The sequence below is a fragment of the Cetorhinus maximus genome, chromosome 11, assembly GCF_964194155.1.
Source record: "Cetorhinus maximus chromosome 11, sCetMax3.hap1.1, whole genome shotgun sequence".
In the NCBI taxonomy this organism is placed as follows: Eukaryota; Metazoa; Chordata; class Chondrichthyes; order Lamniformes; family Cetorhinidae; genus Cetorhinus; species Cetorhinus maximus.
The window spans coordinates 84,169,039-84,186,195 of record NC_135889.1 but is presented as its reverse complement, the minus strand read 5'-3'; the positions used below and the strand labels follow the sequence as shown (position 1 = coordinate 84,186,195).

General features: G+C 38.7%; 1 protein-coding gene across 2 annotated transcripts in view; it reads left to right on the top strand.

Annotated features, from left to right (window-relative positions):
* The window catches only part of snx4 (sorting nexin 4), a 48,116-nt gene that overhangs the window by 25,605 nt on the left and 5,354 nt on the right, over window positions 1-17,157 (top strand). Inside the window, exons 6-13 of one of the 2 annotated variants that reach the window (XM_078552364.1) lie at window positions 3,119-3,174; window positions 6,670-6,742; window positions 7,217-7,278; window positions 7,621-7,686; window positions 8,401-8,490; window positions 10,435-10,534; window positions 13,029-13,174; window positions 16,345-16,459. In XM_078552364.1, coding sequence (XP_078408490.1) covers window positions 3,119-3,174; window positions 6,670-6,742; window positions 7,217-7,278; window positions 7,621-7,686; window positions 8,401-8,490; window positions 10,435-10,534; window positions 13,029-13,174; window positions 16,345-16,459 — 708 coding nt within the window. The remainder of the gene's footprint in view (window positions 1-3,118; window positions 3,175-6,669; window positions 6,743-7,216; window positions 7,279-7,620; window positions 7,687-8,400; window positions 8,491-10,434; window positions 10,535-13,028; window positions 13,175-16,344; window positions 16,460-17,157) is intronic. The other variant, XM_078552365.1, reaches the window with a different exon arrangement.

The window sequence follows — 17,157 nt, the reverse complement described above, 5'->3', positions numbered from 1 at the left end:
TAATCAACTCTTATTTCAACATGACTTCTCAGACAGCATTGTGTGCAGCACAGCTCATCAAAATGAGGTTAGCCTGTTATCTTCTAATTAAAAGAACATATATACCCCATATCCCATTAGTGCAGACCTTCAGCCACATTCACTCGCCTCTGCAGCTGAGCCAAGTGAGGCACAGATATGCATTCTGAGGCTTAAGTAATGTCTTCCAGCAACTGTCATTCAAAGTCTGAGTTTCAGGCATTTAAAAATGTGACCCCAGTATACTGAAGGGCAATGTGTCTGCCACCTTCATAGCTGAAGGAATGCTGAGAGCACAGCCTACTTGCAATTGTGTTCTTTTCTGCCATAAGTGCCCCTTGCAGCTTGGTTTTAAAACTTTAGTTTGCAATCGATGTATGCCTGGCAAATTATGTGATATATTTGCTTAACTTTGTGTTGGGCTCTGGTCTTTGCTATTTGTTGTCAAGAATAAGCATTTCCCCTAGATTCAAAACACTGCATCAGTCAAACCTGGTATCCACAAGGACTTAAAGATGTCATTTTAAATCTAGTACATAGCTTTAAAAATCTGCTGAGCAGTGCATACCTGTAGTGAGATTTTGGGCACCCCTTTTTGTATTTTATTTGTTAGATCATGTTTTTGGAATTGAGTGCAGTGCACTACATCATCTGTAAAACAAAACTCCATAATTCTTTCAGAGTTGGGTGAGGCTGGAAGTCCATTCCTTTTGATGCCATTCAGCATGTTGAAGATCATAAATTGAATGAGTGGTCCCATCTTTTGAGAGAAGTTTAAGATTCTCCTCTGCCCTTGACTCTGTAGCTGGGTTAAACATCTCTAAGAAAATCCAAGATTTAGCTAATTACTCCCAAGCTTCTCGTTTCATAACGTTGAAGCCTTTTAAAAGTTGAAACCAATGTTAATGGATTTTCCTGAGCATTGATATTCCATTGATGTAACTACATGTTTCTCAAGAATAAAATGGTTTATTCTTGATTAAAGTTGGTCTCAAAAGCATCTGTGCTGGAACAACCTGAAGAATCATTGCAACCACAATCGTTCCTATGAGCCTTCTTCCTGCTAAGCCTTAAATATGCTTGCTTACGCTTGTCTGTCTTCCTCTTTCCGATATCCCCATTATCCTCTACTCAAATCTGATTCTGAAAGCTACAGATCCTTTACCCTTCTTCCCCCTCCCTCTGCGATTATTTTTTTTAAACAATTTTCAAGCTTTTGATACCCCAGCTTGTCACACCTTGCTATTTCTTCTTTGTATTTTAATTCAATCTGTTTTACTCTATCCATCTTATTGTCCTGTCCTATGGACCTTGGTTTCCCAATATATAGCATATCCTTTTAAAAGGAATGCAGCAGAGAAATATACTGGATTTCTCAGCATATCTAAGAGCTTAATGTGCCTAGTGAAGTGCTTAACATGCATAAGAACTAATTTTCACTGGTAGAAAATTGAATTGCTAAAATGCCATAGTTATAGGATGCTGAGAGATGGGGTGGGGGGAGGTGGTAGAGAATGATTTGTTCTGAAATGATGTGATCCTTGAGCAACTAATTATGCTCATGAAGCAGAACACTTGGATTGCTTTAATTGGTATATATCTGGTGTTGTATTTGTGTTGGCAGCTCTCCAGCACCTTGCCAGAGTAGCTCATGTTTCATGTATGAGCTTGGAGAGTTAAGTATTAGCAGGCTATTTGACTGGATCATTACAGTCAGGCCTGATGTTGTCACCATGTGTCATGCACATTCCAAAAGTATTGTACTGGATGATGATCAGGAACAGCAATCCTGATTCCTACCATGACACCAGAGTACTTTGTCAGTAAAACAGTAAAATTACTTTGAAATTTAAAATGACTGTTATAGTTTAGTTTCTATTGTCATAACATTAGACTTTTTTCATGGGCATCAGGAGTAATTTAAAATATTGCTATTTTTGTAGTTCTTAAATAGTTAAAGATCATTTTTTTAAAAAAAAGTTGATTATAATTTTCAAATGGCTACTACATTGGGGCACCCAAACTGTTGCACCAGTTCTCATTATACAAATATTGCTGCTCCTTTCCACCACTCAGCATGGCTCCAGGTGTTTGTCTCGTCGTCTTTTCTTCCCTCCTTTCCCTACTTCTTGACACCTCAATGTTTATAGTCACTATCTCCTGCTTTTGCTTCAAGTGATTTAAATGTGGTGCATGCTATTCACCATGTGGGGGGCTTTCAATGGCTTGGCAGTATTAGAAGGTAGAGATCAGTACCGGGGGCAAGGTTCTGAGTGATATGGGGAAGGTGTAAGAGGAGGTGTACATAACTTCAGGAGGATGTGGAACGGCTAGGCCTATCTTGCACATGCTCCCATTGGTGGTCTGTTGCCTATGGATTCCATGTAGCTCATCATGTAAATCTTTTGAAACCCATGCTGCATAATCTAAGTTGTATTGAGCTGCTAAAAGTCTCCTAAACACATAACATGTTTGAGCAATGCCAATATCAAATCTTTGTTTGCAAAAGCAGTGATCTTTTTAAAATTCTCTTCATTTTGTGTCTCTCTTCTTTAAATTAATCCATGAGAATAATCAACTTTCCCTTTGAAAGTGCAATAGCTTTTGCAGTTTCAGCTATTCCACTGAACTAGTGTTCAGTCAAAACTTGGGTGAAAATTATATCACCGACAGTAAATGGTTTAGTTAGCAATCTGGAATTTGAATTGTTTCTAGTGTTAAATGTGGATCTGTAGCAAATTTCTATTCTTGTCAATGCCCACAGAGACACTTAATGTGGCAATTTGAGTTATTTAATCATACTCTTTTATATCGAGTAACTCTTCAATTTTAACAAAGACATTCCATTGGCCATTGTGCTTGCACTTCCATGCCTGTCTGAATAATATAGTCTCTCTGAGACTACTGTACCAATGTAGCCTTATAACTTTGATGAGCCTGTGCTGAAGAGAGGTGAGAAGCTCAGCATTCTGAGCTGTCTTTATATTGTCCAGTTTGAAAATTAATTTGAACAGAATTTAGGAGCAAACCATTTCCTTGCTGTGCAATCACTGAATGAGGAAGAAATGCTTTCAAACATTATCTAACTATTTTTAAACAGGCAGATTCCAGGTTAAAAGCCCTCAATGCAACATTCAGAGTCAAGAACCCAGACAGGTAAGTTTTCCTTTCCATTGTCACGTTGTTTTAAATTTTTGTAGTAGTTTTTTTCACCTCCAAAGGGAGCTTCTGGCACCTTTGTCTATTCTGCAGCATTTTGTCCTTGAACACTGGTTCGAGTTGAGGTTACTTTTTTGTACTAGTGGCAAATTGATATACCAACTACAAATATAGCTAGTATAGTCGATAGGTTGCAAGGAGAAGCTCATTTATGCAAAGTGGTTAGTTTTTGTGATATCTATTGGCTTCACTTTTTTGTGACCTGTTAACATGGCCTTGAGGGAAGGATTGAGCACTTGCAATTTCTATTCTAAACTTAATATGTGCAAGATGGAATAATGTAAACAAAAAAGATAGATTTTGAATATATCTTGGTGACAACCTCAACACACAAACTCCCACCATGAAGTGGTTGTGAAGGTGTTAAACTGTTGACCAGATCATATGATCTGCTATGGCCTTCAAACTATAGAAATGTAGGTTAGTGTACTAAGAAGGAGCAATCCAGTTAGTCACACGCTTTCCACATATCCCTGAATTTTTTTTCCTCTTTAGTATTTATCTAATTCTCTCTTTTTTGAAAGTTATTATTGAATTTGTATTTGCCACCCTATTACTGTGCATTCCAAATCCTAACCACTCATTGTGTAAAACAAAAACATTTCTTTCCATGTCCCCTCTTGTTCTTCTGTCAATCGCATTAAATTTTTTGCATGCTAGTTACTGACCCTGTAGCCATTGGAAGCATTTTCTTTAAACATTTCCTGATTTTAAGCACCGATCGAAGCTCTCCTGGAAGTCTTTTCTATGTATTGATCACTTTTTGTGTAAGCTGTGGTTTGATGGGTAGAACTCTTTCCTCTGAGTCAGAAGGTTTTTGATTTGAGCCCTCCTCTCTAGAACCTTGAGCACATTATCCAGGCTGACACTCCAGTGTCGTGCTGAGGGACTGCTATGCTGTCTTTTGGATGAGCAACTTAAATAGACATGCCTACCCCCTCGGGTGGAAGGTCCCATGGCTGTTTTTTTTGAAGAAGAGCAGGGAAATTCTTCTGTATCCAGGCCAGTATTTGGCCCTTAACCAATATCCATGAAATAGATTATTAGGCCATTATTTCATTGTGCACAGCAAGCTCTCCAAAATAGCAAATTAGTTGCTATGTTTCCGATACTGTATTACAGCTGTGTCTACACCAGAAGTACATAGAATGGTTACATTACAGAAGGAGGCCATTTGGCTTGTTGTATCTGCCTGCTCGCTGCAAGAGCAACTCAATTAGTCCCAGTCCCCTACCTTTTCTTTGCAGCCCTTCAACTCCTCAGTTCAGATAATTATCCAATTCCCTTGTGAAAGTTGCGATTGAACCTGCCTCTACCACACACCCACGCAATGCATTCCAGGTCATAACCACTTGCTAGGTTTTTTTTTAAAAGAAATCCTCATGTTGCCTCTGGTTCTTTTGCTAACCGCTCAAATCAATGTCCTTTAATTCTCAATCCTTCCATTAAGGGGAACTGTTCCTTCCTATCTTGTCCAGACTGCTCATGATTTTGAAATCTTTTATCAACTCTCTTCTGAACCTTCTCTTCTGTAAGGAGAACAGTCTCAGCTTCTATTTATCCATGTAACTGAAGAGTCATTCTTGTTCTTGTAATATTTTTCTGCACCCTCTCCAATGCCTTCACATCCTTCCTAAAGTCTGGTGCTCAGAGTTGGGCATGATACTCCAGTTGAGGCCAAGCCAGTGTCTTGAGTCGGTTCACCAAAATTTCCTTGCTTTTATACTCTGCTGTTATTTATAAAACCCTGGATTCCATTAGCCTTATTAACCACTTTCTCAATCTGCCCTGTCACCTTCAATGCTAATGACTGTGGAGAGCTTTGGGATGTCCTAGGGAAATGAAAGGCACTAGTACATGCAAGTCTTTTTTTGTGTGTAATTAATAAAGATCTTTACCATTTGTTAGTTTTAATTTTTGCCTTCACTTACAATCCTTATTAACTGTAAATATTCTGGGTTTATTGTTTTCATTCCATTAACTATATTGCACTTCTAGGGTCAACTTCCTTGGGGGGTTACCATTTTCCAGAAACTTAGCTAGACTAACCATGTAAATGCTGTGGCTGCAAGAGCGGGTCAGAGGCTGTGAATTCTGCAGCAAGTAGCTCATCACCTGACTTCATAAAGCCTGCCCACCATCTACATGCTGCAAGCCAGGAGTGTGTTGGAATAGTCTTCACTTCCCTGAACTAATGTAGTTCCAATAATACTCAAAACTTGACACCATCCAAGGCAAGGCAGCCTGCTTGATTGACACTCCATCCACCGCCTTGAACGTTTGATCTCTTCACTGCCAGCATGCAATGGCAGCAGTGTGCACAATCTACAAAATGCACTGTAGCAACTCTCCATGGCTCCTCTGACAGCACTTACAAACCTGTTATCTCTACCACCTGGAAGGACAAGGGTGGCAGATGCATGGGCACACCACCACCTGCAAGTTCCCTTCCAACCCACACACCATTCCTGGAACTATAGTGCAATTCCTTCATCATTGCTGAGTCAAAATCTTGGAACTCCCTCCCTAGCAGCATTGTGAGTGTACCTACACATAAATGGATTGCAGCAGTTCAAAAAGGCAACTCGCTACCACATTCTCAAGGCCAATTAAGGATTGGCGATAACTGCTGGCCTTGTCAGCGGTGCCCATGCTGCAAGAATGAATATAAAGAAAATTCTGAACTTGGGCAGTTGTGATCAGTGGTCTGACCAGAACCCTACACCGTTTCATTCTAACTCCTTCTGATTTGTATTCTACCATTGTAACTGTATGTTTCAACATTTTCCTGGTTGTGTTGATTACTGCTCTGTATTGGTTGGACATCTTGGGGATAAAGTCTACAAAAGTTTCACTTTCCATTTCATCCTTAGTAATTACAACACCATTTGTGGAGTGCATCTGTGTCTCTTGTGTGCAGTAATTTACATTTTATATGCATTAAATTTAAGCTTTCATTGTTCTGTTCACTTTATTTTATTCCAACTCAAGAAAATGCTTTCAAATTGGTGCTTTTCCCCACCACTTTCCTGTGCAAGACTCTGCATAAGGTTTTACTATCTCCAGCAAGTTAATGTTATTGCTGGTACCCTGTTCAAGTTTTAAGTGCTATAGACTTGCTGAAAGTATAATTGAAGCCATATGGTGATTCGCCTATAAGTTAGCTGTTAAAAGAACTAGAGCGATCTAGAGTTTGATCTATTTCTTTAGTTGTGCAGGCATTATATTTAATCTCTTAGAAAGTTGAACAAGTTTTAAGAGGTGCTTGTTTGTCATATGAATTGTCCTCAATTTTTTAAAAATAAACATGTAATAGAAAACTTGGCCCTTTGTGGAACAGTTTATTGCTGTTAAATTATGAAATGCAAATAAATCAAACAGTCTAATCTTTAGATTAAAATTACAAGTGAAGAACTATTCATCTGTTCACAGGAGATTTATGGAGCTGAAACATTATGGAGATGAACTGCAGTCCATCATATCACACCTACTGCGAGTCAGAGCAGTATGTAATTCCAAGTTTATACCTTTTGCCAGAGTGGTCATTCTTCATGTATGAGCTTGGATATTTAAATGTTGGCTGGCTATTTGACTCATTCATTCTTCCAGGCCTGATGCTGTCGCCATGTGTCGTGTGTCATATGTCGTACACTATTTTTTCCTTTTTCCAAGAGTATTGTACTGGATAGTGATCAAGAGCAGCGACCCTCGTTCCCACCCCACAATTAGCAATTTTTCAGTTATTGCATAACACAACTTGGAATTGGAGCAACTTTCTAGTGCCTATAGCAGACCAGGGTCTAGGGCATTAACTTAATGAATTGAAACCAGCCTTTATTTTTAGAGTCTGCTTTAAAATGTGAAATTATATCAAGATTTTTGCCCCAACCTTGCAGGTGTTTTTGAGTTGTTGGCCATGTGTGTGTAATGATTCACTTTAGTAGCTCCTAAATTTCCAAAATGCTTACTGTAATTGCAGAGAGTGGCAGACCGCTTGTATGGTGTATACAAAGTGCATGGAAATTATGGAAGGGTTTTCAGGTAAGCTGTAGAATTTTACCTACTTCATCACTTGGTTCATTTATAAAGGATGTATGATATTTCATGAGTTATAACATTAAAGAGAAGTGATATGGTTGTATGAAATATGTCATGCTGGGTTTCCATAATTCTGATGTGTAAACAAACATGGTTATTTTTAAATAAATCCTTTTATCAAGGGCCCAAGAATATAAAGTTTTAGTGAAAGTTCTTGCTGCTTTTGAATGGTATAGTTTGAGTTATTTTTGGGAGAATTTGGGGGTTGGCATGCCGTTTGTTTTTAGGTTTTTTAGAACAGCTATGTCATATGGACTGTAATACAAGTACTTTCTCTTTGAATAGTGAATGGAGTGCAATCGAGAAGGAAATGGGGGATGGACTGCAGAGTGCTGGTCACCACATGGATGTGTATGTATCTTCATAAACAGTCCAAAATGATGCATTTTTCTTGATATATCACATTATGTCACAAAGATTTAAGCAATCTGTTCAAGTGAGTTTGAAACTTTTTGGGGGCAGTTGGGAAGCAAAATGTTGCTTTCCTCTTTTAAACATATCAAATCTTTTTTTTAAAAGGCAGGAATTAAAGTAGCTAAATATAAACCTCAAGGGAGTTTCCAGTTTTATAATTGTAGGAACATTTTGGCATTGTTCCCATATCCCTTTTGAAACCTATGCCAAAAATCGTGCAATAACAAAAAGGCTGCTGTACTGCACACTTGATGATTTCCATTTGCTTCACAAAACAACACTATCGAGGGCTTCAGATTGTTTGTTTGTAACTGGAAAAATTGGCCTCACAGGACTACTGATGCCTTGCAAACCATCATCAGACTGAAGCAATTATAGAGCTGCACACATTGACTTGATGAACTGAAGAGTTATGGTTATAAGCATTTCAGAAAAGTTTCCAACAAAATACAAGAATATTCTATAACAATTGTTGGGCTCTGTGAAATAACTGTGCAAAAATTTGTTATGCCAGTTAGTCATTTAACTTGAAGTAGGCTGCATTTTAATGCCATTTGTGGCAAAGCAAAAACCTGTTATTAAATAATCTAGCAAAATCATAACAGTAGTGTCTTATTGCATTTCAAGCTCAAACATTTTCATTTTTTTAAGATATGCAGCATCTATTGATGACATTCTAGAAGAGGAGGAGCACTACGCTGATCAGCTAAAGGAATATCTCTTCTTTGCAGAAGCTCTTCGGTGTGTATTGTGTACTTGTTTGAATTCAAAGCAATGTGAGGAAATAGAATAATTCATTTGGAGCTTACTCCTACATGCACAGAACATTCAGTGATATTATAATTGTGTTCTGATAGAATTTGCTTTTGCCCAAGCTTATGGATTGCTCAGACTCAAGGTTTCCTTGTTATCCATACAATCTTCCAACCTTCACCATTTACTGTCTCACGATGCTATGCACAACTAATTGACCATTTAAGATTCTACATTTTGAAAATGCTCAAGTTACTTTTAATGACTAACTGAAGTTGTTGCAATAAAACACTGGGGGATATTAATTTTTAAAACTAATGTAATGTTTGATCCAAAACTAACCAAGATCAATTCTTAACAACATCATTAAATGATATGTATGTTACAGCCCTTCATCACTGGGTCAAAATTCTTCTAAAAATCCAATCTATTCCTCATTGCAGCGATTCAGGAATGGCCTCCACTGCCTCAAGGCAACTAAGAATGTTAGTTTTGTCCACGTTCTGAGAATTAAAAAATCTGAAACTTAATGCAAAAGCGCATGATCCCAAAATTAATTGAAGAGATCTATTTAAGATTTCTGATTCAAAAGTAATAATGCTCAATTTATCAAATCTAAAGTGACCCTTGAAGATTTTGATTGAGGAGCTAGGGGAGTGATGAAACAAGTAGTGGAGCAGCAGCCATGGTTTTAATGTGGAGCAGGGAGCAGCAGTCGTGTATGTTTGGTTCTGTTTTTTTTCCTTTTGGTAGCAGCCTGCAGCAGTTCCTTGAAGGACAGTTAAATTGGCAATCAGCCAGATAAGCTGCATATATGCAATATTCTGGCCCTCTCTAACTGAATTGCCCTATGCATAAGCAAATACTTAACTTGGGTGTGGGCCTTGGACACTTCTTTGCTATAACCAATATGTCTGGCGAGAAATGTGCACGCGCCTGCCGTCAACCAAATTGGGACAATTTGGCACACTTTCACCTGTAAACCAGGGGCAATGTCTCAGATTCTCAGCTCAGTGTCTTTTTAATGTATCGTAGAAATGGATTTCAATCAGTGCACAACTTGTTTGTGGAACTGACAAAACCATTGTTTTTTTTATATATATTTCTTCATGCATCAAATTGTAATTACTTCTAACTGCATGAGGAAAGCAAATGATAAGAACTTCAAAATTAAAGAAGTTGCATTTTGAAATGAGTAAGAGCTGTTTTATGTTCTGTATTCTGAAAGCTATATCTAAAGTAGAACTTTTGACAAAAATAGATGGGATTATCTGACTAAATTTTATGCCCGATTTGCATACCTTCATGTTTCCACATGCATAGGTAATTTTTTTTGTAAAAGCTTCAATGACAGTGCTCAAGAAAATAGCTCCTAGTGTTCCTCTGAATCCTGATGTACAGATAACAAATGTGGTGAAACTGCAATGTATAAATTATGGCTTAAAACTACAGTTAGAGGGTTACCTGGCCTAGAAAGACTAAAGTAAAATTGTGTGTAATTATAGTGGATGGTTTGAAGCTTGGAAAAGAAAAGGTGCAAGTGGGAAGAGGATTCTTGCACTAGGATAGGAACATTTAAGAATGGAAACAAACTGAACAGCTAAAATCTGGTACAAAGCCAGATTAGCAGTTATACAAACTTTTTCTAAAAATTAAAATTCATGTCAACAGTTGGAAAGTCTGACTACCTGTCTCAAATTCTGTTTGGGCATTATTCTGTATGTGAACTATTTGGCACATATTAATCGGACAATTCAAGTTCAAATGTTTCCATTATTAAATTCCAATTAAAATATAAATATGGGTGTTATCCCAATGTAAATCTAAAGAGCTTTTTACAGAAGTAGTTGAATTATGGAAACTGTTTAAATTAAATTAGGATGACAATGAAATGCTACACTATTGGTATTTTTACTCTTTTTTAAATTTTAGGTCTGTATGTAGAAAGCATGAACTGCAGCAGTATGATTTGGAGATGGCTGCTTTGGATCTAACATCAAAGAAACAACAAAGGGAGGAGCTAGCTACTGGGGTGCGACTATTTCTTTTTTGCTGCCTCCACTCCATTAATAGTCAGTGTGCCACGCTACCAGGTTCAGTGTGGATGATTGGTTCTCATGGCCCTTGGCTTTTCAATGTACATTTCCAGGAGATGTGCAGGATTTATTTTTAATTATTGGTAGTGTTCTTGCATGATGAGCAAAGTCACTAGCTTACTACTTCCATGAGAAAACAAAATTACAATTGTAAGTGGCTTCCCAGAATTTTGAATTATGCTGACCCCTAATTCTTGAACATCTTCTCCTTGAGTTGGATGTTCGTCCTGGTTTTCTTTTTCCTTTTTCTGGGTATTATTGGCTGTGGTCAGAGACCTTTTATGAATAATCACATATTGCTACTCTAATATATTGCTTTTGTAATTGTTTTGAATTTTGAACTACTAATACTCCAGCACAATGAGCATGTTTTCCTCTCACCAAGACTTGATCTTGTGTAAGATAAAAGTTAATGTGAACCTTTTTCTTTTCCAGTTAAATGATAGGGAAGTACAAATTTTGCAATTCTAACATGTACGAAAATGTGTGGCAAGAAGCGTGTGTACGAGTTGGCCAGTCATGTACGAATTTCTCTGAACTGAATTTAACTTTATATAATGCAACTTAAAGTGCATATAGAAACTAAGTACAGTTTAATCTATGCAAAGTAATACAATTAAGGCATTATATGAAACAATTAGAAAGACAAATTGGGCATAATATAGCCTTTCATAAGCATTTTTGATAAATTGGTCTCCGATCAATTGGGGAAATCAGACTTTTAATGCTTCTCTTGTATTAATCTTGCAAACAGTGATCTTGGCCCATGTAGGAAATGGCTTATTCTGATTTGGAATTTAGTTTTGAAAACACAATGGGATTCTACAGGTGCACTAAGAAAAAGCTCTTCAATTTCAATTTACTTGTTATGAGTCAAAAGGAAAAAGATACCCTTTACTTGATTCTTTTTCACTTATTTTGTGCTATGCTCTTAATTAAGAGGTTTGTCTCCATGACTCCCGTTTTTGCTCTTGGACTTTTTTTGAATGCACCAGTTTATACGAACAACATGATTTGAAATACAATGGCCCAAATATTCTGATCATCAGAGGGTGCGCCTATCACTGATTGAGATTTAATCTGTCCACTTTCTTTTTCTATACCATAGCAGTTGCACCTTCTGGTGCCGACTGCAGCAGGGACGCAGTGATGAACAGTTAGGAAGCCAAGTGATGAGTGTAATTCCAGTGAAGCCACATCCTCTTTTTTTTCCATGGACTGAAGACTCGTCTCTTCAGTTCACCTGACTTGCACGGTTTAAATGGAGTTGTTTACCCCCTGCCCCGCCCCCTCAACCCCTGACTCTGTAGCCTTCTCTCACTGACAGTGCTCACCTCCTCCCTCACCCCTCAAAAAAAAATGTTCAGCCTCCATCACCCCACAGTGCTCAAACCCTTCCCTCACCACTTGAAAATGCTCAAGCTTCCTCCCTCTTTCCCCCACACTGACGATGCTTACCCCAATCCTTCATCACTGCACTATCCAACAATGGTGACTCTCCTGACATTGCCAGACAAAAATTGCTAATGGTCATCGTCATCTTTTACCCTGGAGTTTGTGAAAGATGTTGATGTACCTCTTGTCACTACTGCAACAACCTGCAGCTTTTACTCACCTGGAACATTCTTTTTGGTTGTCATTAGCAGTTGGGTTTTATAGTTATCAGATCGGTCTCATTGGAAGATGTTACACAGAGAGATGCCACCTGATGCACTCTTAAGTATTAAAAACTTGATCTACAAAACAACAATTGAAGCCTGGATTTCACATTGAGTTATGTTATGGAGATTTTAATCCTATGTTGGGATATTGAAGGGAAATATGGGGGTGATGGGGGGTGTGGTTGGGGAGTGTCTGTTCTAACTGACATAACTTTCCAGCCTCTTCATTTAGTCTTCAGTGTTAAAGCATTGAACTTTGCATACTACTTTCCTTTATCTCTCAGTTCATCCTCTAAGAGGGAGGGACGTCCATATAAATCACCATATATTCCCATTTTCTTCGGAGCAAATGTGTTTGCAGTCAAGTGGTGCAGATTAAATTTGGAGTCCAAGTGCGCTCCTCTGCAAGAAATAATTGACTTCCATTCTTTATTTACATTGCGCAATTAGCCATTGAAACGGCCTGCAGCTTGGTTATCTTATCTTGTGGAAATGCCCTACCTATCATGGAATCCCACAGTGCAGAAGAGGTCCTTCGGCCCATCGAGTCTGCACCGACACTATATATACCTAATGTCAGGTCTTTTTGTTGAGCTGCTTGCAAAGCTTCTTTAACCTTTGCATATTATTTTTCTCTCCTGTAGCGGTATACTTAGTAAGCCAAGTGATTGTTACTAATGATAATGTCTGGATTCAATCAATACAAGAATCCTTTATTATCTGCTACATCTGAATGATCAAACCAATTTTTATATTCTAATCTTTATAGACGGTGCGAACGTTTTCCCTAAAAGGTATGACCAGCAAACTTTTTGGGCAGGAGACACCGGAACAAAGAGAAGCCAAGCTAAATATGTTGGAGGACCAAATTGCTGATGGAGAGGAGCTCGTGAAGGCCAAAAATCTTGAGTGCGAGTAAGGCCAGCAACAGAACTTGTATATTCTAACGCTAAGCAAACCTTATGCAGACAGAAAGATTTGTAACATTGACTTGTGTAGGCTGTTATTTAATTTTGGATCTATATGGAACACTCATACTTGTGTAGAAGAGCCACTAGGCTAAATTGATGTTATTTTTGAAGGAGGAGCTTTAATGCACAATATTTGTCATTTCCGGTCATATCATGAAAGGTTTTTGAAAACTTTCTCCAACCAGGAGATCTTAAAGGAGATGAATGAGAGTGTTGTTTCTGTTGGAAGTATTTCCCTTTCTAGATTTCTTTCCTTGCACTTAAGACTACCTAAAGAACTGCTTGGGTATCGTAGACTTAGTGTTTAGTAGCCAGTGAATAGAATCCATGACACTGAGTATTTTGAAGTGAATTTAAAAAAAAATAACATTTGTAAATTGCACAAAAGCTGCATTTGCTTAGTTGTGGTGGTCAAATTTTACTCTATTTTTGAGTGGTTTGGGAACGGGCCGTTTTGTATTTGCCAATAGGGTAAATTCAGTTTATTAATAGCCCACCAATGAGTGTCAACATGATAAACCTTGAACAAACACAGTATCATGTAATCAAACAAAATCATTCCACGTTTGGGAACATTCTTTTTTGTTTAGGACAGCAAAATTATCTATCCCTCAAAATTGACCAGGAGATTTAATTTCAATCTTTATCCATGCAGTCGAACACACACCCTTTCGGCCCTGTTGGTAACCTGTTTGTCAGGAATTAGTCTTTCAATATCTTTATCTTCAGAGCTTTTCTTATACACTTAAGCTATGGACTTAAGTGTAATGTTAGGCAACTTGATGGTGCCATATCTGTTAAATGATGTGAATTCAAACCTCACTGAGGGAAATAAAATTCCAAAGGGAATGCAGGAACAGAGACCTGGGGCAGAAATTTCTTCCCATCGGGGCGGAGGAGGGAGCTTGTGCGGGGGTAGACGCGAACCCGTTTGGGGCTGCACTGCCATTTTACATGGGCGAGCCAATTAAGGCCCGCCCAGCATGATGCACACCCGGAAGCGCTTTGCACTCCCTGTGTGGGCGGGTGCGGGGGGGGGTAATTCCCTGAGTCAGGGTTTGCACTCTTTCGCGAATGCGCGCAGAAATCTCTGAGGCACACTAGCGCCTCAGGGAGATTACTTTCACTTATGAAACATTGAAGAAAGGTTAAAAAAATTTAAGGACATGTCCCCTCATGCGAAACTGTCATTTGAGCTGGGACATGTCCATTAATTTTTTCAAAATTTTTTATTTAATTAATAAACCCTTCATGAAACCTCATCCTGCCTGTGGATGAGGTTTCACGAAAAATGTGAAGGCCGTCTGGGCTCTTCACCTGCCTGCCAACCTTAAGGTTGGATGGGCAGCATTCTTAACTTTAATTACTTTATTAATGGCCTTGATAGGTCTTTGACAGTTCGGCGGGCGCGCAGCAGAGTCAGCTGCGTGCTCACCGAACTGACAATCTAAATGACGTGCGGTGATGTCGGGACGCATGCCCGACGTCACCGCGTTTCACTTTACACATCGGTGAGCGGGCCCCGCCCTCACTCACCGACCCGAAAATTCTTCCCCTGGAGGTGTGTACAAATCATTGAAGGTGGCAGGGGCAAATTGAAAAAGTGGTTTAAAAAGGCACAAGGATCCTGGGCTTCACAAATCAAGCTGTATTATACAAAAGCAAGGAAGTTATGTTGAACCTTTTAAAACACTGGTTTGGCCTCAACTAGAGAGTTGTGTCCAATTCTGGGCGCCACACCTTAGCAAAGATGTGAAGGCATTGGAGAGGATGCAGAAAAGATTTGTGAATGGTTCCATAGACCTCTGTTAGGAGGATGGAATGGAGAACCTGGGTGTTGTTCTCCCTTGGAGAAGTGAAGTTTGACTGGAGATTTCAGGGAGGTGTTCAAAATCATTAGGGGTGTGGACAGAGTAAGTAGAGAGAAACTGTTCCCTTTGGCAGATGAGTTGAGATCTTGAGGGGGACAGATTTAAGGTGAAACGGGAGGAGATTTTTTTTTTATGCAACGTGTGGCCTGGGTCTGGAACCTGAGGCAGATTTAATTGTGGCTTTAAAAAGGGAATTAGATAAGCAGCTGAAGATAATGGAGGTTATGGGGAAAGGTTGAGGGAGTGGGACTAGCTGAATTGCTTTAGCAGAGCTGGGACAGATGCAACAGGGTGCTGTAAACATTCTATGATTCCAAGTCTGCTTCCTGGATAATGTCTGTATCACAATTAACACTTTTTAAAAAATTCATGTCTGTGTAACACTGACTCCACTCTTAAGTAAATGTATGAAGAGCTTTCAGAAATTTGAGGGATTTGGTAATGTCATAAATGTAAGCCAGCCTTCCATGGATTTGTGTGGAGCCAGAATCTGGATCTTGCAATGTTGCATGTCTATCTGTATTGCCACAATTAAACAATCGTTGAGGGTTTCTGGATGTGGTAGTAACTATTTCGCAGAATTGCTACTCTTAACTAAGATGCCTACACTTGAGGGCCAGTTAAATTTACCTCTTCCTTCTGAGGAGAATAGCTTTTTGTAGAAGGCTTTTCTTATGGCAACTCTTTTGTGGAAACATGTACTTTCCTAGCCCTAATTTAACTCTCCTTCCTGTGGTTATGATGAAGTAGAATTCTTAAGGCCTAAATCCTTGTCACATGCAGCTGTGTATTTAAATATAGCGAACGTATCATCCACTTAGTGGAAATATGCAAGGGTAGGAGGTCAGGTGTCATTACATCGAAGACCCGTTTCTCATGAAACTCAACAAGGATGTTTGAGAGAGCTGGGCCTAAAGAGGATCCCATGGCAACACCATCTATTGGGACATACATGTTGCTGATGGTCCGGATAACTACAAGACAAAAAGTTTCGACATGTCTCTCTTTTTTCAGCAATACTCTCGATATTTGGTCGTACAAAACTTTTTATATTTGTAAACATTTCTATTGGAGGTGATCATGGAAGCTTTCCATATTACTGAGGTATTTAAGCTTGACAGCTGCATCAGGTATCTGATTTTTTTTGCACTTCTGACTTTCCTGTTAAACACTAATCAAACTGGAACTTTTAAAATCTACATTTCGCAGTAAATTAAAGTTTTGTTATGATATCTACTTTTAGAGATTTCGTAAAGGATGCCTGGGCAGACATTGAGCGCTTTAAGGAACAGAAGAACAATGATTTGAAAGAGGCCCTTATCAGTTATGCAGTGATGCAGATAAGCATGTGCAAAAAGGTGGGTTGGCTCTTAATGCAATCACCTATTTTTTAAACTATCATAGAATGACTGCATGACACAATTTAAGCCTCAAACATTATCTAGAATTAGCATTGTAAAGGCATTATCGATCATCTGAATATTTAGATATTTGAAAGTATTTTGCAAGTAAAATTATAATTACAATGTTCTGCTTTGAGGCCATACTCAAAATTGAAACTTGACTTGCTAGTTATAAATTTCAAACTGATGCAAATACATTCAGTTGAATCAAGCTACACTCGTTTTTGCAATTTTCAAATCCAGCACAGGACATTTCTGTCGTGGCTCAGTTGAATTTAGAAGTCCATGTCTTTTGTCCTGGAGACATTGCAAAATTAACTAACTTTGGAGGTATAACAAAGCCACAAAAAAATTACATCACTACATTTGCATTTCAGAGTGATTATTATTTTTGTTTTGATTGGCCCATAACTTCTTAGCCCCAGAAGCTCCCAGGTAAGGATTGCACGGCCTGGGAAGTGCAAACTTCCAGTGGGCAATTGCCCTGCACTGGGAACGATCCATAAGTTTGCAATTTAAAATCTTATTTTTGATGGTACCCAGAAAAAGAGAATTAAAACCACTTCTAAACTCTTGTTAACTGTTGTACAGACCCACAATGACCCCCCCCCACCCACCTGCCATTGCCTTACTGGACCACCACCACCCTCCTC